The 25,800-nt window shown below is 36.3% G+C and overlaps 1 protein-coding gene across 1 annotated transcript in view; it reads right to left on the bottom strand.

Moving 5' to 3' along the window:
• VPS41 (VPS41 subunit of HOPS complex) overlaps positions 1-25,800 on the bottom strand; it is a 284,325-nt gene that overhangs the window by 156,828 nt on the left and 101,697 nt on the right. The window contains exons 4-6 of the mRNA XM_007950103.1: positions 12,630-12,704; positions 4,107-4,169; positions 600-665 (exon numbers count right to left, since the gene is read on the bottom strand). Of these exons, the coding sequence (XP_007948294.1) occupies positions 600-665; positions 4,107-4,169; positions 12,630-12,704 (204 nt within the window). The remainder of the gene's footprint in view (positions 1-599; positions 666-4,106; positions 4,170-12,629; positions 12,705-25,800) is intronic.

Below are 25,800 nucleotides of genomic sequence, written 5' to 3'. Positions count from 1 at the left end.
GGTTCAAACCCACCAGCCACTCCTCAGAAGGAAGGTTGGGCAATCGACTTCCACAGTGATATTGCCTTGGAAACCCAAGGAGGTGTCACTATGAGTTGGATTCGACTCGACAGTAGTGAGTTTTATTCCAAGCAGAAAAATCATTTAATTTTAGAATTTGCTATATATACTTAAAGTAAAGAGATGATATAAATGGCTTTTACTCTCTTATTTTTTAAAAGCATTAAGATAATAAGATACACCAGTACATGTAAGACATTTTCTACATCAAGGGGAAAGAACATTAGTTTAATTGCTCCTTTGTTATTTTTAAATGCTACTCTACTCTGTGTGTGTGTGTGTGTGAAAGGAATAATATTTCAATGCTCCAAATGGAAGTTCAAGTAACATCTCTCTTTTTTCCCCTGTACCTATTTCAGATGAATCTTAATAAAGCTCTTAGGTACCCCTCCCCCAAGACATGTTCTTCTTAACAGTTTCATTCTATTTTTCTTTCTCAAAATTTATCCTAATGAATGATCAAACTCTAAAAACATCAAGGATAAATTACAAAACAAACATGAAACGCTGCATGCAATGGCAGAAATACCAGCACTTACCTTCTTCCCTCCAGTCACAAATTGCTTGCAACTGGATCTCACGAACTGTGGGTGCACGGCGATAATCTACAAGGAAAAAGGACCAAACATTGGTTTAGAAGACATTGTTAAAGTGCAGAATGAAAACCTTTTACATATCACTGGCAGTATGATCTAAAGATTATCCTTATTATTTATCTTAGTGGGAAGTAATTAGTTAATATTCTGCAACAATTGAGGACATTTAAGTTTTGCTCATGTGTGAAAAGATCTCTTCTATAAAGCCAAGACAAAACAAAGGGACTAGAACTAATCAGTTATAGCTTCTGACTAAGTAAGGTCCCCTCTCAGTAGGCACCCACTTGTCGGAGGCAACAAAGAAGGTCAACTGCAGCAGCAAGACGTCACAGCTGTTTGTAAGTGAATATAATTCATAGAAGAAACCCAACTATCTCCTTGTCCAAGATGCCTTCCAATGATTGATGGTGCCAAGAGGAACAGGGAGTGTAATGCAGTTTCTCAAACATTCACTAGTTATAGCAAGACTCTAAGTGGAAGAGACATCAGAGCTATATCACTCTAACTCAAAAGTTAGAGACTTCAGTTGTTTAGGACCATCTCTTACAACCTGAGTGCACAGTCTCCCTGGTTCTCATCCACTTTCCATTCAGCCGATCTCCTCCCACCCCCTTACATGTTTCTCCTAAGGTTGCTCCACCTCTATCTGATTTATTTCTCAATGGCTTTATGATTATATAATATCATTAACATGGTGGGTCGTGAAAGGGACAATGAAATTTTAGTGCTCTACTCAGTGCACTGTGTCTTCTGGGTTCACCTTCTGTGGCTATAAGCATGCATGTACTCTATCTCGTTAGCCTTTTATCCCCAAATTACCCTTGAAATCACTGACTTAAAGCACTCTGTTCTTTTTTAAAGTCACATACAGACTGTTTCTAGGCATAAACATACACACACACACACACATGCAATTATACTTTTATAAACTTTCAACTATATACATTTTAGGGAGCTCTGGTGGCATAGTGCCTGAGGCATTTGAGTGCTAACCAGAAGGCTGGCGGTTCAAACCCACCAGCCACTCTTCAAAAGGAAGATGGAGCAATCTACTTCTGTAAAGATACTGCCTCGGAAACCCAAGGAGGGGTCTCTATGAGTCAGAGACAACTGGACGGCACATAACAACAACATATATACATTTTAAATTCTTATTAATTAACTTAGTGTATTTCTCTCCTCCAACAGAATAAATTCCTCTTTCCACTATCTTTTGTGGGGCTTAACATATGGCCCTTCATTCTTCCAACCATTCCCACCTTCCAGATTAGTCCTTCATCCTTCATTATTTTCCTAATCTATCTTAGATTACCAGCATCAAATCATTTACATATTCTGTTCATTCTGACTTAAAATTTCTCATAAGAGTCCTCTTAATTTCCTTATAATGCATAAATCTAGAAACTGACCATTATTCCACATATTCCTAGCTCCTCAATCACACTACTTATTTCTTCTCTTTGCCCATAAGAAAATAAAGACATCAGCATCACACCCCTTAACTGTTTCCTTCTCATTGCTCAGCTTCACAATAATTGGACCCAGTCTCACCTCCTGAGTGCCTGTCTCATAGTCAGAGGCTGTAGAAGTCTGTTCCAGGTTATCTGCCCCACCTCTGCTGTTGATTTCATTCATTACTGGCATCCACTGAGAATCTCTTTCTTTCATTTTCAGGTTTTCTGTCTCTACTGAAATTTTACCATCAACCAAAACATGATGTGAAATCTTCCCTGGACACTGCCTCTCCTCTATCTACCAGTTGATTTTTCTTCTTTATTGACAAACCTTCTTAAAAGATAGTCTATACTATTTTTTTTTTCCATTTCTAATTGTTCATATATTGTGAGCTTTCTGTTATTCAACTGTCTTTACTAAGGCTACTAGTAATTTCATAATTACCAATAAAATAACTGTCCTAACCCTGTTTATCCTCCACATTGCCTATAAACTTACTGCCCATTCCTTCCTTCTGGAAATTCTTTCTTCCTTGCCTTTCCTGACACCATCCTTCTGAGTTTCTTTCTGACCCCATCAATGCTTCTGCTTAGACCCCTCCACTGTTTTCACTTCCCAGAATGGATCTTAAATTAGAATGCTTCAGAATTTCATCATTAGAGTCTTCTCTTCTCACTCTGTAGCTTTTAACTAGATACTATCCCTAAAAATGGCTTCTTTTTGCTCAATTGTGGCTATTAAATGTGCATCTTTAGGACCAATCTCCATCCTGAACTCCACACTCATGTTTCCTAAAACTTCCCATACATCTACACTCAATGTATTAGCCATCTAAGCTGAGAAACCAAGATCAAACCAACAATGCCTTACTCAAAGCATCCCTCCTTTTAATATGGCATTTCTACATGCCATCACCAAAGCAAGAGCCTAGAATCACCCTCAGCAACTTCATTTTTCAACATTTTTACCTAACTTATACCTAAGGCTTATTAAGTCTATCTCCTAAAGGGTCTCCAAATTCATTTCTTCCATTCCACTCTGAATATTCACATTGCTCCTTTCAAAATCCAGTAATACTGTGCATGGAGTATTTAATTATTTCTTGTCCACAGTCACTCTCTTGCTGAAACCACCCTACATTCTGCAGTCTTGGCCCTCTAAACACACACCAGATCAGATCTTACTTCTTATTTATAAGTTGATGAATAAACGTTTGAATAAATAAGTGAAAAGAAATTAATGGCTTCCTTTAAGTACTAAAATAGACAATTTACTGCTTTTAGTCACTTTAACTATTGACATATATAGAGCATTATTATTTAAAACTGGTATTCTTGCCCCTTGTCTATCAAGCCTCCAGTCCATACTGTATGTATTTTCCTTATTAATTTTATTCAAGCTTAGTTTTAATCAAAGTTTCTTTGTTCTTAAACATGCAATAACTTCTCTTTATCAAAAGGAGACCAAACTCCTTAGCATGAATATACAGTCACTTTCAATCTACAGCCCTCCTGTCTAAACAGTACTTTATGCATCATCTAAATTAGACTATTTACCACTTCCTGAACATGATTTGAACTGCCTAGCCTCCATTTCTATTATGCTCTTCTACCACATGGAATGCCAGCTTCTCCATCTGTTCCTGTCTACTTATTAAAGCCCAGTCACACATCACTCCCTCTATAAAGCCATCCCTAACAAGAATGGCTAAAATTTACTTTTCTCAGCTTTGAACTCCTTAAGATTACTTTGACTTTTTTTCATAGACTCTGTGTGTGTGAACTCACTCACTACATTAAAAGCTTCCTTAGGATAGACTGAGATCATAACATACACCCCTGTCCTTCATCACAGCCTTCAATGTAATATCCAGGGCACTCTAAGTGTTGAATAGATGCTTACTGACAAAATTAACAGGGGGCTGGTAGTTCTCAATATATTATAATCTTTTTTGCCATAGTTGATAAAAACCCTTGAAACTTATTGAAAACTTACTTTAATGGGACAGTCAAAAGTCTCATGAAATTCTTCTCCAGTGTACAGTCCAAATACCTGCACCTAAAAATAAGGGGACCAAGTCAGTTCACCATAACAGCAACAAAGAAGCCTGCTGAGTCAATAAGAACACAAACTCTTATTGAAAAAAAAAAAAAAAAAAAAAATCAGGCATTTAATAATCCTAAGTTTCTTGTGATCTCCATTAAATATGCAATGAAAACAATTCCATCGGGGTAAGAGGGCTACACTGCAATTAGGCCTTTTTAAGCATCGTATGGATTGAGATCCTTTATTCAACATAAATTTGTTTATTAAATGGACCCCAACTTTTCAAAATGAAATAGGTAAGAACAGGATATTAATATTCTTTCACAAATTCCCCATAGACAGTTCCTAAAGGAATTTTTTTTCCCTCTTAAAGTAAAAGGGAGCTTTTTTGGAATCATATATATAAATCTACCCTGCAGATCAATCAATACAGTGAGAGATTAGATGAACTGTACTCCATTTACAATCTCATGCAGAATCTATTGAGAGTACATAAATGTAAGATTTAAGTTTCTGCTTATCAGTGCCCCCCTTAAAGTTATTCCAGGATACTTTATTCATATTTAATCTTTTTCTCAATGGTTCATTACATGTAACAACAACAAAAAAGGGGAATATAACACTATGAGGTACAGGAAACAGTTTGGTGTTTTTGGTTCCTGAGACCCAGACTGCACCTGAGGCATTAGAGTGGGCTGATCAGATAAAGAAGAAACACCTAGGGGATCAATGTTGACTAACTTCAGGTGGCAAATTGCAATCGATCATGGCCATGTGGGGAGGCCAAAAAGAGCCCTGAACATGGGGGCTCAGAACAGCTTCCTAGCTGATGAGAACATGTGCTCTCAGGAGGGTCATGCAACCTTGGAGACATGGAAGCTTTGCATTGGTACCACACCTTGCTGTACACATCTCTTCCTTTGAATAAATTTTAGGTGTAATCAATCTGTAGCCGTAAGTACAGTATACTCTCCATGAGATTCTGTGAGTCATTACAGCAAATTACCAAATCCAAAGGGGCAATGAGAACCAGCAGGGGCTGGCACCTGCCTATTTTGCCCATGTTGTTGTTGTTGTTGTTTGCCATCAAGTCGGCCCCAACTCCTAGCGACCCCTCCTTGGGTTTCCAACGCAGTTATCACTACAGAAATAGGATTGCCCAACCTTCCTTCCGAGGAGTGGCTGGTGGGTTTGAACCGCCAGCCTCCTGGTTAGCAGTCAAGTGCCTTGGCACTATGCTACCAGAGCTCCTATTTTGCCAATAGAATACTTCAATTTTGCAACTTGAGGCTTGAATTTCTTCTTCAGTTCTTTCAGCTTGAGAAATGCTGAGCGTGTTCTTCCCTTTTGATTCGCTAACTCTAGATCTTTGTTCATTTCATTACAATGCTTTATCTTCTGAAGCCACCATTTGAAATCTTTCATTTGGCTTTTTTACTTCATCATTTCTCCCATAAGCTTTAGCCAGTCTTCATTCAAGAGAAAGTTTCAGTCTCTTCTGGTATCCATTTTGGTCTTTTCTTTCCTGTCTTCTTAATGACCTTTTGCTTTCTTCATGTATGATGTCCTTGATATCTTCTCACAACTCATCTGGTCTTTGGTCACTGACATTCAATGCATCAAATCTATTTTTGAGATGGTTTCTAAATTCAGGTGGGATATACTCAAGGTGGTCTTTTGGCTCTCATGGACTTGTTTTAACTTACTTTAGCTTTAACTTAAACTTGCATATGAGCAATTGATGGTCAGTTCCACAGTCAGCTCCTGGCTATATTCTGACGGAAGATGGATCAACACAATTTCTTTCCATATATTTAGTCAATCTGATTCATGTGTATTTCATCTGGTGAGATCCACAGGTATGATCACTGTTTATGTTGTTGAAAAATATATTTGCAATGACTAAGCTGTTGGTCTTGAAAAATTCTATTATGCAATCTCTGGCATCATTTCTATCACTAAGGCCATATTTTCCAAGTACATAGTCTTTGTTTCCAATTTTTGTATTCCAATCACCAGTGCTTATCAATATACCTTGATTGCATGTATGGTCAATTTCAGAATGCAAAAGTTGGTATAAAAAATCTTCAATTCCTTCATCTCTAGCTTTATTGGTTAGTGTGTAAATCTGAGTAATGATTGTATTAACTGACTTTTCTTGAAGTCATGCAGATATTATCCTATTACAGACAGCATTATACTTCAAGGTGTTCTGACAATGAATGTAACACCATTCCTCTTCAATCTGTCATTCCAAGCATAGCAGACCATATGATTATCTGATTTAAAATGGCCAATATCAGTCAATTTCAGCTCATTAATGCCTAGGATATTGATTTTTATGCGTTCTATTTTTGACAATTTCCAATTTTCTTAGCTTCATACTTTGTACATTGCACATACCAGTTAATGGATGTTTGCAGCTGTTTCTTCTCATTTTGAGTCATGCTATATCAGCAAATGAAGGTCCTGAATGATTTAATCCATCCATATCATTAAGGCAACTCTACTTTGATGATGCAGCTCTTCTCCAGTCATATTTTGAGTGCCTTCCAACCTGAGGAGCTCATCTTCAGGCATCCTACTGGACAAAGTTTCACTGCTATTCATGAGGTTTACAATGGCCATTTTTTCCGAAGTGGACTGCCACATCCTTCCTCCTAGTCTGTCTTAGTCTGGAAGTTCCACTGAAACCTATCCTCCATGGGTGACCCTGATGGTATTTGAAATACTGGAGGTACAGCTTCCAGTATCACAGAAACATGCAGGCAACCATAGCATGACAAACTAACAGATGAGATGAGAGAGCAAAAATCAATATGCTTGTTTTAACAGATGATGCTGTAGACAAATAAATAACTTGTCTAAGGTCATAATAACAGTAAGTAGAAGAGTGGGACCAGAATCCACGTCTTCTCTATGCTAGTGTTCTACACTATATGCTTATACAAGGTACCCTAAAGTTTGCAAATAAGAACAGTATCTTTTCAACATAAAGTATAAGAAAAGTAGACCAGAACAGAAAAACATCCAAAAGCCTCTAATGTTTACCTATTTGCAGGGTAAAGGTGACTTTTAAAACAAAAGGCACATGATTTTCATTATGCTACAAAGTATATGAGAAGTAAACAAATGATATAAACCTGCGAGCTGGACTGAGATTTTAATAAATGAGCAGACAGATAATAGGTCTGTGAATCTAATGGTGAAAATTAAATTATGAATGGCCAGGAATATATACTCTTTGAAATTATGAAGGTATGCTGAATATGTAACAGTAGTGTGGTAAGGAGAATGAACAGAAAAGAGAACAAATCACAGATATTCTTAGCAAACGGGATCTGATACTCATCACCATTACTGAGAATCAGAAGCTAAAATGACACAATCATGACAGTAGGGACTGGAGGATGATTTGTAGAAAGAGGCAGAGCAAGGTCTGTTCTATTACTATGTTTAATTCAATTAATGTTCTCCTCACCTGTTCCTCATTCTCCTTAATTGTTCTTATTTTCTCCTTCAATATGTTTAACATAGTAATGTAACAAGACAGCATAATCAAGCTGATATGTAAAATCATTAGTGTCTTGGTTTTCTTCATTAATGTAACCACACAAACTACCTGAACACAAACTATGACTAAAACTAGTAACAATTCCCATTCATTTCTTCTTTTCCTCTCTTGCTCTGTCTCTCTCTCATCATTTTGTCAGTGAAAATTGTACTCATCTGTGAAAGAAATCTCTCCTAGCCTAATGGATTTTGGCTTTTAGAAAGAACTTGTTCAAGATAAGCATCACATATTTAAAGGTTAAAATAGAGAGGACCCTTTTGAAAATAGCATCCCTTATAGCAGCTGTAACAATTTCTCCCAACTTGCCATGACAATACCTAATGGCAAAAAACAAATACAGAAAATTGATAATAACAATTGGTCTTATAGCCAATCTACTTGAAATGTCTTGGAAGGTTTTTCACTAACTACAAACCCATGGAGCCACAGGAGTACCACAGAATGTGTGTGATATATATTTTACTGCCTGAAATAAAGCAAATCTGCCCTTATGAAAAAGTAAGGAAAGTGTGTGAGCCTTTTCCACTTCAGCATGAAATTCTGGCTCTGCCAAGCAGAAAGCTGGATGACAGCCCTTGTGATGTACAGGAACTATTACTGAGGTGGCTGGAGTCCCGCACAACCCTCCTGTCAGTCCTTCCCTTGTGACAGCTTCTCTCAGACCCAGCTTCCAAATAACAACAGACCAAGAATTAAAACAGGACAGAATATATAAATGGTGTGTGGCATCTACAGTGGTAGCTAAGCATACCCTAGAAAGGAAGATTGCTACTTTGGGAATGATGATAGGAGAAGCTCCCACTTCATTTGGGAGGTCTGCCTAAACTGAATACCTCTAGTCAAAGGAACTAAAACTCACTGCTGTCAAGTCAGATCTGACAGATAGTGACCCCTCCTTGGGTTTCCGAGGCTGTATTACTACGGAAATAGTTTGCCCAATCTTCTTTCTGAGGAGTGGCTGGTGGGTTTGAACCACCAGCCTTCTGGTTAGCAGTCAGATGCCTTAGGCACTAAGCCACCAGAACTCCCAGTCAAAGGAAAGCAAGCTGAAAAAAAAAAAAATAAACTCATTGAGTCGACTGCACTCATAGCAGCCCTTCCTTGGTTTTCTGAGACTGTATCACTACAAAAGTAGATCCGAGCAGTGGCTGGTGGGTTTGAACCGCCAGCCTTCTGGTTAGCAGTCAAATGCCATAGACATTAGCCACCAGTGCTCCCGGAAAGCAAGGTATGGCCTATTAATAGGAAAGCACTGTGGATCTGAGAAGGTGCTTCTACAATATTCACAATGATAACAAGTAGGGCCAAGAACAAGTCACGCACTAAATCTGTTTCCTAAATGAGGTCCTCCCTGTTCTGAAATAGGTAAACAAACAAAAATGTATACAGGGTTTATGAAAAAAATAGTACAAAATACAATTCAGAAGTGAATTGTTAGCAATAAGAAATTCGTATATCTTGAGAGCTCACTATATGCCAGACCCAGTGGTGAACACATGTAACAAGACGCTCATGACTTCCCATTATGCTCACTGCCCATCTGAGGAAATGCAGGCAAAGGAGGTCAATAATGAGCCCATTTCAACACAGTGGACTAGGAAAGCAAGTCCAGGCAGGTAGAATGTGATTCAACTCTAAGCATTACTGTCTCCCGGCTTAAGGATTATTAGTTTGTTTAATAATAACCTAATTGGTAGCATAGTGCCTAAGGCACTTGATGGCTAAGCAGAATGCTGAAGGTTCAAACCCACCAGTCACTCCTTGGAAAGAAGGTTGAGCAATCTACTTCTGTAGTGATACTGCCTAGGAAACCCAAGGAGGGGTCGCTATGAGTTGGGGCCGATTCAACTGCACATAACAACAACAACAATTATTAAATTAGGTTATTTAATAACCTAATTATTAAAGGTTGTTTAATTTAAAAGTTGTTTTTGAAGAAATTAAGGAGCTATGGTGGCCTTGTGGTTAAAGGAAGTATTAGGCTGCTAATCAAAAGGACAATAGTTCAAATCCACCAGCCATTCTGCAAGAGAAAGATGAGGCAGACTGCTTCCGTAAAGATTTGTAGCCCTGGGAACTCTCCACAGCAGTTCTACTCTGTCTTACAAGGAGGGCTGCCATGAGTCAGAATTGACCTGATGGCAGGGGGTTGGTTTTTATTTATTTATTTTTAAAGAAATGGAGCTGAAACAATAAATAAATACTTAAAAAATAAAAATAAAAACATAATCAAAGTAAAACTTCCTGAAATGAACAAAATACTTCAGTATATGGATCAAAGGGTTTATTGTGTTCCAGACAGAATGAATGAAAACAGACCCAGAACTTGGCATAAGTAAGCAAACTGAATTAAAAGGAATGCTTATTATACTGATATTATTAATCCTCCAACTCAAAAAGAGAACAAAAAGAATCAATCTAGGCTGGCCTTACATACCTCTGCAAAAGTAAGTGTCAGAAAAAGTTGTAAAATATTTCAACCCAGGAATTTTTTTACTAAAAAATTATGTACTAGTTCAAGTACATAAGACACCAGAAAATGTACCTTATATATACTTATCCTGAAAGCTACCTAAAAATGTCAGTTGACTTTCACGTTAAGTACAAATGAGATATATTTTCTGTTATCTTGCATATATATCTTGCAAAAATACCTTGTATACCCAAACCCACTGCTGTTGAGTAGTTCCAGACTCATAGTGCCCTGCAGAACAGAGTACAACTGCCCCATAGGGTTTCCAAGATTGTAAATCTTTACGGAAGCAGACTGTCTCATCTTTCTCGTGTGGAGTGGCTGAGAGGTTCAAACAGCTGACCTTGTGTTAAGCAGCCAAGCACTTTAACCACTGCACCAACAGGACTCCTATCTTGTATACATACACATATGTAAAATATATATGGTTGGGTGCATCTTAAAACTTAGAACTCAAGCATAGAGAAAAAGAATAAAATTATATTGAGCAATAGCGGAATAAGCAAAAAATGTAAGTAGCTGTTGGAATTGTAACTTCAAAACTGGATGCAAATATTTTATAACATAAAAGTTGTAATATAAAGGTTGACACAATAGAAGATAATTATTGAGTAATCTTAATACATCAAAGAAAAATCAGAACAACCATTTAAAGATACATTAGATCTAGACATCCATAATCTTCATGATTTTATCAGTACTAACCAGTTTTACCAGATCATTCTTTACCAGCTATTCAAATTTTACAGTTCTTACACATGCTAATGGAACTGCTTCCATGAACATGTGCACTGAAAGATTTTTAATTCTATCAGTGCTAATAAAACCTCAGAAAATCATTTTTCAAAATATATCATGAGTCTACACCAAAATATGGCAACATATAAATTTGACTAATTCAGAAAATGGAGGTGTTTATTAAGAAGAGTACCCAGGAGGTATCTGAGGATCACCTCATTATCCACCATATTCCACGCTGTCACATTAAACAGTAATTCTTCAACATACACATCTTCCATGTTGCCACATTAAATAATTTTCAACACTGAAAGCTCCAAAAGAATTCCTAGACGAAATACCTTAGTAAAAATTCTTCTCCAATTAAAATAAATAAATATGCTCTTTCAATAAATTAGTTCAATTAAATTGGCATCCTTCTAGTAGTAATCTCTCATCTTTCAAAAGACAAAATACAGATTATCTTTCTTAAATGCATGAATGCAAAAATGTTTCAGGAGTTTGGATAATTTGTCTCAGACTGCGCATACAACTTCTCCTCATCTCTCTTTAACAATCGCGTTCTTCTCAGAATTTTAGAAAGTACTATAAAATTTGACAATGCTTTTTAAAAGGTACTATTGTGTCAATTACTGTTTCAAAAGACTCTTTGGGCAACATTAGGATCAGATACATAAAATGCATTCTTGTATGTCAAGAGAACTTTATTTTTCTTTTGTTACCAAATTAAATGGATATATATCTATTACACCGAGTACATTGTTCTTAATTTACTCATCTTAATGGCCCACTGAATTTAGATGATGTAAAAATTACAAAATTAGATTAGGCAAGCTGCTCTATTCAGTAAGGAATATGTAAGGTTTTATAATAACTCCTAATGTGCTCTCTTCTTAAACTGTTATTTTAGAAAAGTAGCTTAAATACACTGTGCATTAGAATTTTGCCATTGCAAAACAACATTAGAAAAGACTTTCATCAACTTAAAAACAAAAAAGACATTCTTATAAGTGGAAAATCAATCACCACTACCACTAAATGTCACAGCTCAACATCAGAAGAAGCACTGATAATTGTTAGTTAGACACTGCACACATGATGTACGGCCTCAGTCGAGGAAGCAGGGGCCAGGTTTTTAGAAAACTGTACATATATTGATTTTACATTTATTTAATGTGGCCATTGTAAGACACTTTATTCTTCTGATAAACTATGATTGCTTATCAAAAGATTCTATAATTCAAGAGAAACATTCATAACTTGTGTGTGAAAATGAAAACCACCAGCCCACAGAAATCATGCCCACAAAATCCAATTTTGTGGATTTATGGCAGAAAGGCATTAAAGTACTGTCTTGCAGGAACTGCAGACTAGTCACTGAAGGGTAACTGGCACAGCAGTAATGATTAAGGTGACACATCCTCCTGCCATAGCTGTTAATCAGCTTAATACTAGTTACATTATTGACATTCTTGTAATTACTTTTCCTAAGGCACATTTGTGCAAAATATATTTTACTTTAATTATGAGCAATTGCAGGCAAGTCCAATACCCAAAAAGAATGATCAAGGTTCTCCTAATGCAAGTATATGTAAGCACAGTGCTTTTCCCACCATGTGTACCTGGGTAAAACCAAAGAACTCGGTGTGGGTGTGGGACTTTAAGTATGACTACATTATGATCATACCTTGCCATCCTCTGAACACACACCCATGTGTTCTCCACTTTCATCCAAGCTAATCTGATTTATCTTCACATGGCTCTATAAAAGAAAATGAGGACTTGTAAACTTTAGAAAGGGTTATATCACAATCAAATGCTTTGGCTTAGGTAATATTTAAATGGTGTTAAGTTATCTACTTGGATGCAGGGGTCCAAGAAATATCTGGTTTTTACAAATGAAACAGTAAAATACAGCTTTGTTCCAGACATGTCATAAGCCCAGGAACTCAACACTCCTCCACATTATCTATTTCAGGTAAGAAGTCCCTGATGAAATGCTATTTCTCAATTGCTACACCTTTTGATCTGTTGCATTCTATTTACCCCATCCTCTGAAAATTATCTTTTCCAACTAAAATCCGTTAAAAGAACAAAAGATAAACACCAAAATAAAAATCATTATGTAAATCATTTTAGTTTGGTTCACTGACAATCTATTTGATCTTCTAGAGGTTACTATGTAAATTTACTATGTAAACTTTTTATTTATACTTTATGATTAGTGCTTTCAGTGGTAGTGGTGGTGGTGGGGGGATAAGGTCTAATTTTGTTTTTGTCCATTTTTTTTTTTTTTTACACTAATCTCTAATTTAAATATCTGTGATCTTTACACTTCACATGTATTTTCCAAAGAGTAAATTAACTACTAGGAGCTCTGGTAGTGTGGTGCCTAAGGCATTTGACTGCTAACCAGAAGGCTGGCAGTTCAAACCCACCAGCCACTCCTCGGAAGGAAGGCAATCTACTTCCATAGTGATACTGCCTCAGAAACCCAAGGAGGGGTTGCTATGAGTCGGGTCTGACTTCACGGCACATAACAACAACAAATTAACACTATATTTTTAATATTTTCATACCACTTTCCATTACTAAAATATTCATACAGGTGGATTTCCAAGCTGACATCATTAAAATATGCCAAGTTCTTTTTTATTTCTTAAATATAGATAGCTTCCAATTTTCTTATACAAAATATAGTAGGAAGAATCTAATCATGAAAAGGAAAATAAACTAAATATCACTTAAAAGAAGAGCTTGCAAATTAGTTTTTAAAATACATAACTTAAAATGGTTTGGCTTTTTAATAAAAATAAATGGAAATATATATAAAAGTCAATGCTGGATCCTCAAATAGAAAGTATCTTGGAAATAGTAAGCAAAGGTCAGGACAAACTAAGACTCCAGACTTACGAGAGGCCAACCACTCACTGATTGATGGTGCTAAGAGAAATTCTGATATTACAGGTTTCCACTGCTGGCTACAAAATCCTTTTTCTCCTTGGTCCCTAAATCACAAGCAACTAAACAAGCAAGATTCCTGAAATGCAATCCATGAAAAATAAGCTATCTCCTTAAAAGTTCCTAGCATGTTAGAAGAGAAAAGTATCCTAAAGACAGATCTTTGTCCATTTAACAAGAGAATAATCTGAAGTCCACAGACAAGAATAACAACAGAAAGGATAGAGCTAAGACTACAGGCTCGAGAGCAGTACTGCAAAGGGAACATTCTATTGCTGGTAAACAAGGAATATACAAAATCAAAACAAAGGGTGAAGTGTGAAATACCTAGGCCATGAGGTTGGGACCCTTGGATGAGAAGTCAGAATGTTTAGCTTCTATAGTCTTCTTTGGACAAATTAAAACAAAACAAAATAAACAAACAAACCCATCATCATTGCCTAGATTCCAACTCATGGCAACCCCATGTATGAAAGAGTAAAACTGAGCTCCACCAGGTTTTCTTGGTTGTAGTCTTTACAGAAGCAGATCTAGAGGTCTGCTGGGAAGGTTCAGACTGCCAACCTTTCGTTTAGTAGCTGACAACAAACCCAATACTTTCCTCTAATTGACTATCTTCTCTTAACAAACAACAACAACAACAGTTTATTCTGATGTTTTGTTTACCAAACAAACTTTAATATCCGTTTAGTCTTGCAAATAGAAACCTCATGCACTTGGCAAAATGTTTAAGTGCTCAACTACTAGTTGAAAGATTGGCGATTCCAACCTACCCAGAGGTGCTTGGCAATCTGCTTCCAAAAGGTCACAATCTCGAAAACCCTATGGTTCAGTTCTACTCCACACAGGTGGGTGTGCCATAAGTCAAAACTGACTTCACAGCAACAAACAATGTATCTCTGATTGTTATTTAATGGTTATCCTGTTACAATCTGCCTCAAATTACAATTTAATAGATATGTGTAGCTTGATCCACACCAAGGTTCCCTGTGCTGTGCAATATGGTAGACATTTAGCCACAAGGGCTACTTAAATTGAAAGTTAAATGAATCAAAATAAAATTTAAAAAAATCAGTTCTATAGTCAGACAAGCACATGTTAAGTGCTCCAGAGCCACATGTGGCAAGTGGCCCCTACTATACTTGAAAGTACATATATCACATATTTTCATCATTGCAGAAAGTACTAACCCAATGCTGAATGCACCAAGAAATCAATCCTGAAAGTCTTTCTGCACTACAATCTTCATTTGGCAGTATAATTTCTCCTCAACATTTATTTTGTTATCATACATAATGTTAAAATGTATATAATTTCTTCTTCTTAGATTCTGGTACTAAAAAGCTTATGTCTTCTCCTAATATCCTCTTGGGCTTAAACCTAAATCACATTTACTATTCATTTGTATCAGTCACAAAGAACTGGCATACACATAATCTGATCCTCACAACTTCAGGGGAAAGTAGTTAGCTAAAGATGGCTATATCCACCTCACAATAAGGGGGAAATGAAGCTTGAAGGGTCTATGTGAGCTGCCTAATACCATAGTATTAATAAGTGGCTAAGTTACACAGTGGTACTCCAAGCATAAATTAACCAAACTTTTCATTATATATTTCTTTCTGAATATAAACCATCACAATAGTAAGATGAGGGGGAAAAGAAAAAAATCAAATAATCACTTTCTATTTATCCCTTTGCAAACTCTATAAAACCAAAAACCAAACCCACTGCTGCTGAGTTGATTCCAACTCATAGAAACCCTGTAGGACAGAGTAGAACTGCCCCATAAGATATCCAAGGCTATAAATCTTTACAGAAGCAGACTCCCACCTTTTTCTCCCACACAGTGGCTGGTGGGTTCAAACTGCTGACCTCTCAGCTAGCAGCCAGAGAGCTCCATTTTCAAGCTTGATATATAGACAATTCCTACACCTAAAAATAGGCAAAATTTATGTTCATATATATATATGAAATTTATGTTTATATATATATATATATATATAAACCCGAACTCACTGCCGTCAAGTCACATCTGATTCATAGTGACCCCTCCTTGGGTTTCTGAGGTGGTATCACTACAAAATAAACTGACATTCTTTCATTAAGAATTAACAGCTATACTGTATTACTCTTTTATGATGCTCAAAAATTTTTTGTACACTCTGGAAATCAGGTTTTCTTTCTTCAATTGTTGTTGCTGCTCTGAAATAAGAAATAAGTTCTTATTTCTTCAGGATATTCCCTATGTATAGGGAAATATTTGAAAAGTAATAATCAACTCCCTCATAAATTCTTTAATTAGTTCTAATCATTTTATGTTTATTTTGCTGAACTATCTAGGTAAATAAAAATATTAATGACAAATAATGCCATTTTATCTCAATCACTGGCAAACAGTGATGATACTCAGCATTCTTGGCTCTTTCTAAACCTTAAGGAAACTGTGCTTTGTGTTTCACCATTACGAGTTCTGGTGGCATAGTGCCTTACGGCATTTGACTGCTATTGACTGCTAACTAGAAGGCTGGTAGTTCAAATCTACCAGCCACACCTCAGAAGGAAGACTGGTCAATCTACTTCCATAGTGATACCACCTTGGAAACCTAAGGAAGGTTTGCTATGAGTTGGACCTGACTCGACAGCAGTGAATTTTTTAGTTTTTTATTATGATTTTGCTCCTGTAATAAAAATTTTCCATTTGAGAAGTACGGATCCGTCTATCCCATCGCTCAAGAATTTTCATGATGAAAAAAATATTTATTTTTACCAAATGGCTTCAAAATTATAAAATGTTTTAAGTTTCTGTCTTATAATTACAATTACTTTGTATTAATAGTTTTTCTAACATACATCTGTTCTTGCATTCCAAAAACTATTTTCACTGTTGTCGCTGCAAAAACTGCTACAATGAAACCATCTTAGTGTACACACATATACACACAATGAACTAGATTGCTAGAAACCAAAATGGTAGGTTAAAGGCCATCTATAAATTAGTATCTTTAATAAATGTAGCTAGTTGGCTTTCAAAAAAGCTGAACAGGATTTCTGCCAAGAAAATATGAGAATTTTCTTTCTCCTATTATCTTTGTTAGCAATGAGAGCTAAAAATTCTGTTTTTTTGTTTGTTTGTTTTTTTCTGCCAATGATCAATGTTCATTGATTTATTTCCCTGACTACTAATAAACTTAAGCATTTTTCTTAAGTAATTGGCTATTTAATTTACTCTTCTGTAAACTGCTTGTCAAATCACTTATTTTTTCCATTAACATGCTTCTTGTTTTCTTGTCAATTTATAAGAGCTCTTTCCCTATTACCAGCAAGTTGCCTATCATCTGCATCATGAATATCTTTTTTTTCCCAAAAACAATCAGTTCTCTGTTGATGTGGTAAACACTTTATTTTCAAAACACAGTTTTAATTTAATCAAACAGTAACTTTTTTCCTTTAGATTTTCAGGACACAATGCTCACTCATTCTACCTTTAGTTTTTTGTTTGCAAGATGGCTATTGTTTTCTTGTATTTAAGTAATCGATCTATTCAGGATTCATTTTATTTCTGCCAAATGGATACCCAGTTGGACTACTTATTACATAATTTACAAAGAATTTACATAATTCATTCCTCTCCTCCTAAAGGTAATAATGTTTTTCATATAATTAATCTTTATATACACTTGGATATCCATCTGAATTTTCAATTGTGGTCTCTTTGTCCATTCCAATATCAACTCCAAAACCAAAGCCCACTGCCATCAGAACTGATTCTGACTCATAGAGACCCTATAAGGACAGAGTAGAACTGCCCCACAAGGTTTCCAAGGAGGTAAATCTTTTCAGAAGTCAACTGCCACATCTTTCATTCTGCAGCGCGACTGGTGGGTTTGAATCACCAACCTTTTAGATAGCAGGTGAGCTCTTTAACCACTATGCCAACTGGGCTCCTTGATATCAATTCAATGCTGATTTAATTATATCAAATGTATAGTATGTTCTGATATCTGGCAAGACAAGTTTTCACACTTTCTGTGACTCTCATTTATTCTTCAATTTGAATTTTAAAATGATGACTATATTGCTAAATGTAATGTTCATTGTTCAATCCCAACTTAATCTACATAAGAAGAGTATTGAACACTGCTGAAAACTCTCTCCTCCTTACTTTCAGGACACTATACTTCTCTTGTTTTTTTTTTTTTCAAATTTCTGGCTGTTCATGTGCTAGATACCCCTCATTTCTATATCTCAAGGCTCAACCATTGTACTTTTTCTCTTCTCTCTACACTCATTTCCTTGAGAGTCTCTTTCAGGCCACGGAACGACTCCCAAAATTTATATCCCCAGACTGGAACTCTCTCTACTCCATACCTGTATATATGTGATATCTAAGGAGCCCTGGTGGTATAGTGGTTAAGGCATTTGGCTGTTAACCAGAAAGTCAGTAGTCCAAATCCTCCAGCTGCTCTGCAGAAGAAAGATGAAGCAGACTGTTTCCATAAAAATTTACAGCCTTAGCAACCCAACGGAGGTTACCATGAGTCAGAATCCATTTGCCGGTACTGAGTTTGGTCTTTGGTTTATTTGATGCTATATTTGGATTTACTAGGTATCTCAACTAAACCATGCTCAAACCTGAGTTTCTGACATTCTCCTCAAAACCAGCTCTTCTTGCATCTCAGTTAATGGTTACTATATTCTCCTAGTTGTTCAGGACAAAAACTCTTGGAGATTTTCTTGACTCCTGTCTCTTTTCACACCCTGTATAAGATCTGTCAGCCAATCCTATCTTCAACCAAATTTATCCTGAATTTGACCACTTTTCACCACCCCCACAGCTGCTATTCCAGTCTGAAGTCTTGTATGAATTATCTTAATAGTCTTCTGACCACTTCTGCCCTAAATCTCCCAGAATTCCATTCTCATCTAACCAGCCAGGGTTATACTGTTAACACGTTAAGATAACACCACTCCTTTGCTTAAAACCTTCCAAGAGCCTTCCAAGACCAAGGACAAATGCCAAGGTCTTTACTATAGCCTGGTAGTTCTTAATGACCTGGCTACAGTCCTCCCTCCAAATTTTGACCTCATCTACTCCTTTGGGTTGCTCCACTCAAGTACTTTCTCAGCACTCTTAGAACATTTACTCTTGGAACAAAATATGAATACTTTCTATACCAAAAAGTACATCCCAACAAAGTTTATTAGCTTACAAAGGAAGGTCTGGCAATCTACTTCATAGTGATACCACCTCGGAAACCCAAGGAGAGGCCGCTATGAGTCGGATCTAACTCCATAGCAGTGCACTGCATTGCATTTGCGTATTTTACATATGATCCTACACAGATATTTAGAAATCAACAAAAGAAAATTAAAAGTAAAACAGAACAAAGACATAATTTTTGAAATTAAAGAACATGTTCAAAATTAATTCACAGGTCAAAGAAAAAATCATAATGGTACACAGTATTATTTAGGCTAGAAAAGAACTAAGCTAGAAATCAATACCAAACAGAAAATGAGAAAATCTCTTATGTTTGGAAATTTAAAAAGTCACTTCTGCCTCCTAATATGACGTAATGAGAGGGGTACAACATCCTTTTTGTATTATTTCTGCTAAAATATACAAGCCAAATAAACTAATTCATAAGGAAATATCAGAGAAACTCAAGTTGAGGAACAGTCTATAAAGAAACTGGTCTATTCTCTCAAAAAATACCAAGGCCATAAGGAAAAAAGAAAGCTGAGCAATTCTTTCATAATTAAAACAAGTTGAAGAAATATGAACATTAAATGCCAGGTGTGATCCTGACTGAAACCTGGACAGAAAACAAAATACAAGGCTAATTCCTGATTTTGATAATCATACTATAGTTATATAACAAAACTTATTTTTCTTTGGAATATTTAGGGCTAAAGAATACATCTCAAAATGTGTGTATGTGTGAATTTGCACATGTGTGCAGAGACTAAATATAATAGTGCAATTGTAGAAAAAAAGAGTTAATCATTGGTTAATTTGGGTAAATAAAATACACTTTCAATATCTTTACAATAAAATGTCATGGGTCAAAAAGAAAACATAATAAAAATGAGATAATATTTTGAACAAAACAAACCAAAAAAAATAATACAAATAAAGATGTGTGGCATATAACAAAGGGAAAATTTTGTTGTTAAATGTATATATGACAGAAGACTGGAAATTAATGATTAAAATATTCTCAAGAAGCTAGAGAGAGAGCAACAAAAATAATTGTAAAGATAGCCAAAAGAGAAGAGAAGATATTTATGAAACAGAAAACAAAACAGAATCAACTACTCAAATACTTTTTCTAAAAAAGACTGACAAATCTGAGAAAACACAAATGAAAAAACATCTGGAATGAAAAAGGATATGTCAGAATCCTATATGCATAAATGGAAGGAACTATGTAAACCTTTATGCTAATAAATGTTAACTTACTGAGACAAAAAAATTGATCAGTAACTGTCCAGAAAAATAAAGCCTAACACAGTTGATTGAAAGACAAAATAGGAAACCTGCATGGTCCTCCAGCCATTTAAGGATGTTACAAGAAAGAAAAAGTGTAAGTGTGGTGAAATGAGTTCCTTTATGTGGTCTTTTTACCTTGGTTCTTTAGAAAAACAACTTGAGAGATTTTCCCCCTAAACCCTGAGGAGTTAGTTACATTTGCACTAGTACCCCAAAGGTTTTATTTCCTCAGCTGTAAACTACTTGGTTTGATACTTTTGGTCTGCTCATGGGCTGCAGCCTTGCAGTGATTTGTCAATATACAACACAACCGAAGGGTTCCATAGCCTACCTTAAGGAGCAGAGAGGAGTTCTGTCCTCAGGGGGCTGAGTGAGTTGTCCTCCAATGAAGACAGGTGCCTTTGTCTACATGCCTCCTGATCCAGATCTCAAGTTGTACCATGTTACTCTCATAAATCACTTAACTGTAAGTATGCTCTGCGACTTCTGTGTGACCACTACAACAGCTTATGGAACCCAGAAGAGAAATAAAGAGTACTATAAGGAGAGTTAATGTCAGAATTGGGGAAAAGGTTGGAGTGGAGGTATGTTTGATCTCTACCTCATGGAAATCAGCCTTCTGCTGATCTTGATTCTCATTATTCCCCATGAAGTTACACAAGTTCTGACACCAATATTATACTATTCACCATTTCACAACAAGCAAATCTCACTCATGAACAAAGGGAAAAATTCTAAAGACAGTATTAATAAACTCATCATATATAGAAAAGCTAAGTTGGATTTATCTACAAATTCAAGACTGGTTTAACATAAAGAAACTATGGTATAGCAAATTATATAGTATGGCTTTTCTAGCCATAGTCTTTGTAACTCCCACCAGATAACTGGGTGGCAACATGCAATTTAAACTCCTGATAGTTAAAGTTATCTACCTGGTGCATTTCTGTTGGAGCTGTAGGAAGTAATCTGGGAAGTTCACTCTCTCTCAGGTGTGTAGAATGCTGGTGTTGGCATTGGTTAGTTTTGCCACTCTATCAGGCTTAAAATGAGCTCTCCTAGATGCAGAAAAGAATCTCTCTCACTGCTGGCTGAGAGAGACATGCTACTCAAAGTAACACGCTGCTCAGAGACCGAGAGAGACTGCCAACTGAGAGATACTGCTGGCTGAGAGAGACAACCAGCTAAGAGAGACTGAGCATGTTCCTGGACTTGAACTGTAGCCTGTTGCTTCCCTAATAAACCCCATAATCTGTAAGTTCTATATGGCTACTGCAGAGAATTATCAAACCTACCAGAGAGGTGGTGGACACCGCAGGAAGGATGGCTGGTGTCAAGGTTAGTTAGAGGGCTGGAGAATGGCAGCATGTCTGCCCTCATGGGAACAGGCCTTGGGCTGCTGACAGTGATTCTGTCCTCCTCTTGTGTAGTTAGTGGAGGTCAGAAGAGGCTACCTCCTTGCCTCTTTGGTAGAAACTAATCAATATAATGCTCTACATTATTAAAATAAAAAAGAACAATCAAAGGATCATTCAATAGATGTAGAAGTGGAAAAAAAAAAAATCTAAGGCGCTTCAAAGTAAAAACTCAGCAGACTAGGACCAGGAGAGAAACCACTCGATTTCGCAAAGCGTTTTCTATCCAACATTAGCAAATCTTACAGTTACTGGTGAATGTTGAGAGCTTTCCCTTTAATAACTTTACTACTGATTCTTCTAATCCATAAACATGCTGTCTTTCTCATTACAGGTCTCCATTAAAGTCTTTAAATAAAATTTTATCCTTTTGCCCTTGGAGCTCTTACACTCTATTTGACATTGTTATTCTTATTCTGGGAGTAGCAATGATAGTGAGTATCCTTTTCTCATTCTTGATATATAATACTGATTCCATTTATCCAACATACAAAATTAAACTATAGTGTAGTGTTTAGGGGGTGCACACAGAGGTTGCAAAATTTAACAAACAAAAAAGCTAGAAAGTGATTACTATAAGAGTCAGTACAGTACTTACTTCTAAAAGAAAGAAAGAACTGTGAGAAAAGGGGCACATGATCTATTTCCTGAGTGAGTGCTGAGTAAATGATTATATGCTTTATAACCACACCTACTCCTTACTTACTATCTTATTATCTGACATTTCACATTTATAACCATAGTAAAAAATCTACTATCTAACTATTTTGTTCATTAACAACACACATCTGGCAGTAATGAACGCCAAAGTGCAAAGTGACAATAACAGTAGCTGTGATGGTTATGGGGCCATGAATCTCAGTGGTTTGGCACTTATGCAATGTTGTAATATGACAGTTATGCAATGATGACATTTGGTAATTATGTATTGATGTAATCCAGCAGTTATGTAATGATGGAAGCAGGCATCCTCCATCTTGTGATCTGATGTAGTCATCCTCTACTTTCCCATTAATGGTCTGGTCTTTGGAACTGGACATGTTGATAAGTGAGGGGTAGTTGTATTTGTGGCACTGCATGTTTCTGTACCTTTTAATGTTACATTTCACAATAAAAGTAAATATTAAATATATTACAATAAATAACTTGCCCATGAAATGTACAGAACCAGTATCATTAATAGGTTAGTTCTAGATTTTTTTTTCATTTTCTCCATGTTTGATTCCTCCCTATTCAAATATTCTTGTAATTCTATTCTTAAATTTATATTTCCCCATAACATGGTGGCTAAAGGGGCAAGGAAGTGCATCTTTTGACCTCCTCTAACTCCACAATAGAAAGACAGAATCACAATCAGCAGCCCAAGGCCTGCTCCTATGATGCCAGACATGCTGCCACCCTCCAACCCTTTCTAACCTTGTCACGAACAGTTCCTCCCACAGCACCCACCACCTCTCTGCTTGGTTCAATAATTCACTACAGTAGCCACAGTCACAAAGAACTCACAGATTATGGGGCTTATCAGGAAAGTAACAAACTACAATTCAAGTTCAGGAACACGCTCAGTCTCTCTCAGCTGGCCGATTCTCTCAGTTGGCAGTCTCTCTGTCTCTCTCAGTAGCCATGTCTCTTTCTCAGCAGCACATCTCTTTCAGCCACATATCACTCTCAGCCGGCAGTCAGAGAGACTCCTTCTGCCTTTAGGAGAGCTCATTCTGAGCCTGGCAGAGTGACAAAACGAACTAATCCCAACACTGGAATTCTACACACCTGAGAGAGAGTGAACTTCCCAAAAGATTGCTTCTTGCTGCTCCAACAGAAATACACCAGGTAGATAACTTTAACAATCAGCTACTCAGTTGCTCTGCTCACAGCAAAGTGGGAGTTATAAAGACTATGGCTAGAAAAGCCATACCATGTAATTTACTACACCACAATGGTGTGTCACAAATTCTGTGTGATGAATATTTTTAATTTTTTAATTTAATTTGTTGTTACTGAGAATAAACAAAGCAAATCATACACCAATTCAACAGCTGCTACATATAAAATTCAATAACATTGATTGCATTCTTCAAGTTGTCCAACCATTCTCATCTTTTTCTCAGTTGTTCCTCCTTCATTAACATAGGGGAGCTCTGGTAGCATAGTGCCTAAGGCACTTAACTACTAACCAGAAGGCTAGCGGTTCAAACCCACCAGTCACTCCTCGGAAGGAAGGTTGTGCAATCTACTTCCATAGTGATACCGCCTTGGAAACACAAGACGGGGTCGTTATGAGTCAGGGCCGACTTGACGGCACATGACAACAACAACAAGTTCTCTTCTTTTATGTTACAACTGTAATGATAATACAAGGCATTAATAGCATCACCAGTCACAAGTAGTAAAGATACTACTAATAACAAGTTAAGATTTACAAATTCTGTGTCAGGATTTGTTCTAAGGATTTTACACATATATTACTATTCAATCCTCACAGTATTGCTATGAGGGAGATGATATTATTTTCTTATTTCCCATTTTCAAGTATGAAAACACATACATACTACTCATTTCTATGTATATAAATATTTTATTTCTTCTTTTGTCTTTATTTTATCAGATGTTAATCAGTTGACTGGGCCTTTTTACACATGCAATACTTCCATTAATCAATTTGCTGTATTTAAAAATGTTTTCTGTTTTATGAATTTCTACTTTTATTCTACATTAACTTTTCCCTTCTTGCCTTAAGTAGTTTTGTTGGCCTTCTTCTAATTACCTAAAATCAATACATTGCTTCATACCTATAATTGTTGTTGTTATGTGGCATAATTAGTCATCTGTTAATCCTAAAATAATAAAATGCTCTGCATTATCCTTTGAGTATAGCAAAAGCCAGAGACCAGAAAATAATATATAATTATAATCATTATTTTCTCTTTTAGACAAGTAGCTTATTTTACTTTGGTTCATTTCCAAGGATGGTGACAGTGTTATCTGCTTATTTATCTATTTATTAATAAATTATAATATGATTGCATTGTGATCAGTGAATGCAGTTGGTCTAATGCCTACTTTTTAGAAATTTATTAATTTTTCTTTCTAACCAAAGATATTATCATATCAAAATAATTTATATTCTCTATTTTTAGGTTCAAAATTCATATTAATCATAACATTACATTATTTAATATCACTATATCTTTGTTTTATTTTCTTGATCTTTTACTAAAGACTGACAAAAACATGTTTTTAAAAATTCCCACTAAAACTGAAGTCTTACCCCTTTCTCCATAAATGTCATATAAATATTGGTCTGGATATTGATGCCATATATTGTTAGATTACTGTTATATTTTCCATGACTTGTAAAGGTAAATAATATAAAATGCCTTTTGCTGGTTAATGCCTTTTTGCCTTAAACTTTATTGTTTCTTCTAACTCTACTGCCAATATTGCTTAATATTGCTTTGACTTTTAATTATACTTAATTTTAATTATACTCTCCTGCCGGAAAAGCAGGAGAAAGGGGATAAAAGCCAGGAACCTGGACAGAAGAGCAGTCAGCCCCAGGGTTACAGGTGAGGAGGAACAACTCAGGGATGCTCAAAGCAGCAGGCCGGAAGAGCAGGAGAAAGGGGATTAAAAGCCAGGAAGCCAGACAGAGGAACAATCAGCCACAGGGACCCAGGTGGGGGTGATACGAGAGGTCTCCAACAGCAAGACAAACTTGTCTGTCGGTTTGTCCTACTGTGGTGACATGTAGATGTGAGTTTTGAGGCTGAGACTCTGGTGTTTAAAACCCAGCGAGATGCACCTGGTACACGGGTAACAGCCCAGCTTATAAACTGAGATAGACTAGGAAGAAGGAAGAGGTTGTCCACTTCTCAAAGAATTGGCCAGGGAAAACCTTATGAATAGCAATGAAACACTGCTTGGTACATTACCATGCACCTTTAGGAATAGTCCATTTAGGCTAAAAGGCTCTCAAAATAGGACTG

Source organism: Orycteropus afer, unplaced genomic scaffold (assembly GCF_000298275.1).
Source record: "Orycteropus afer afer isolate SDZICR_OR568_19922 unplaced genomic scaffold, OryAfe1.0 scaffold00263, whole genome shotgun sequence".
NCBI classification, from domain to species: Eukaryota; Metazoa; Chordata; class Mammalia; order Tubulidentata; family Orycteropodidae; genus Orycteropus; species Orycteropus afer.
This window is presented reverse-complemented; position numbering and strand designations above follow the sequence as displayed.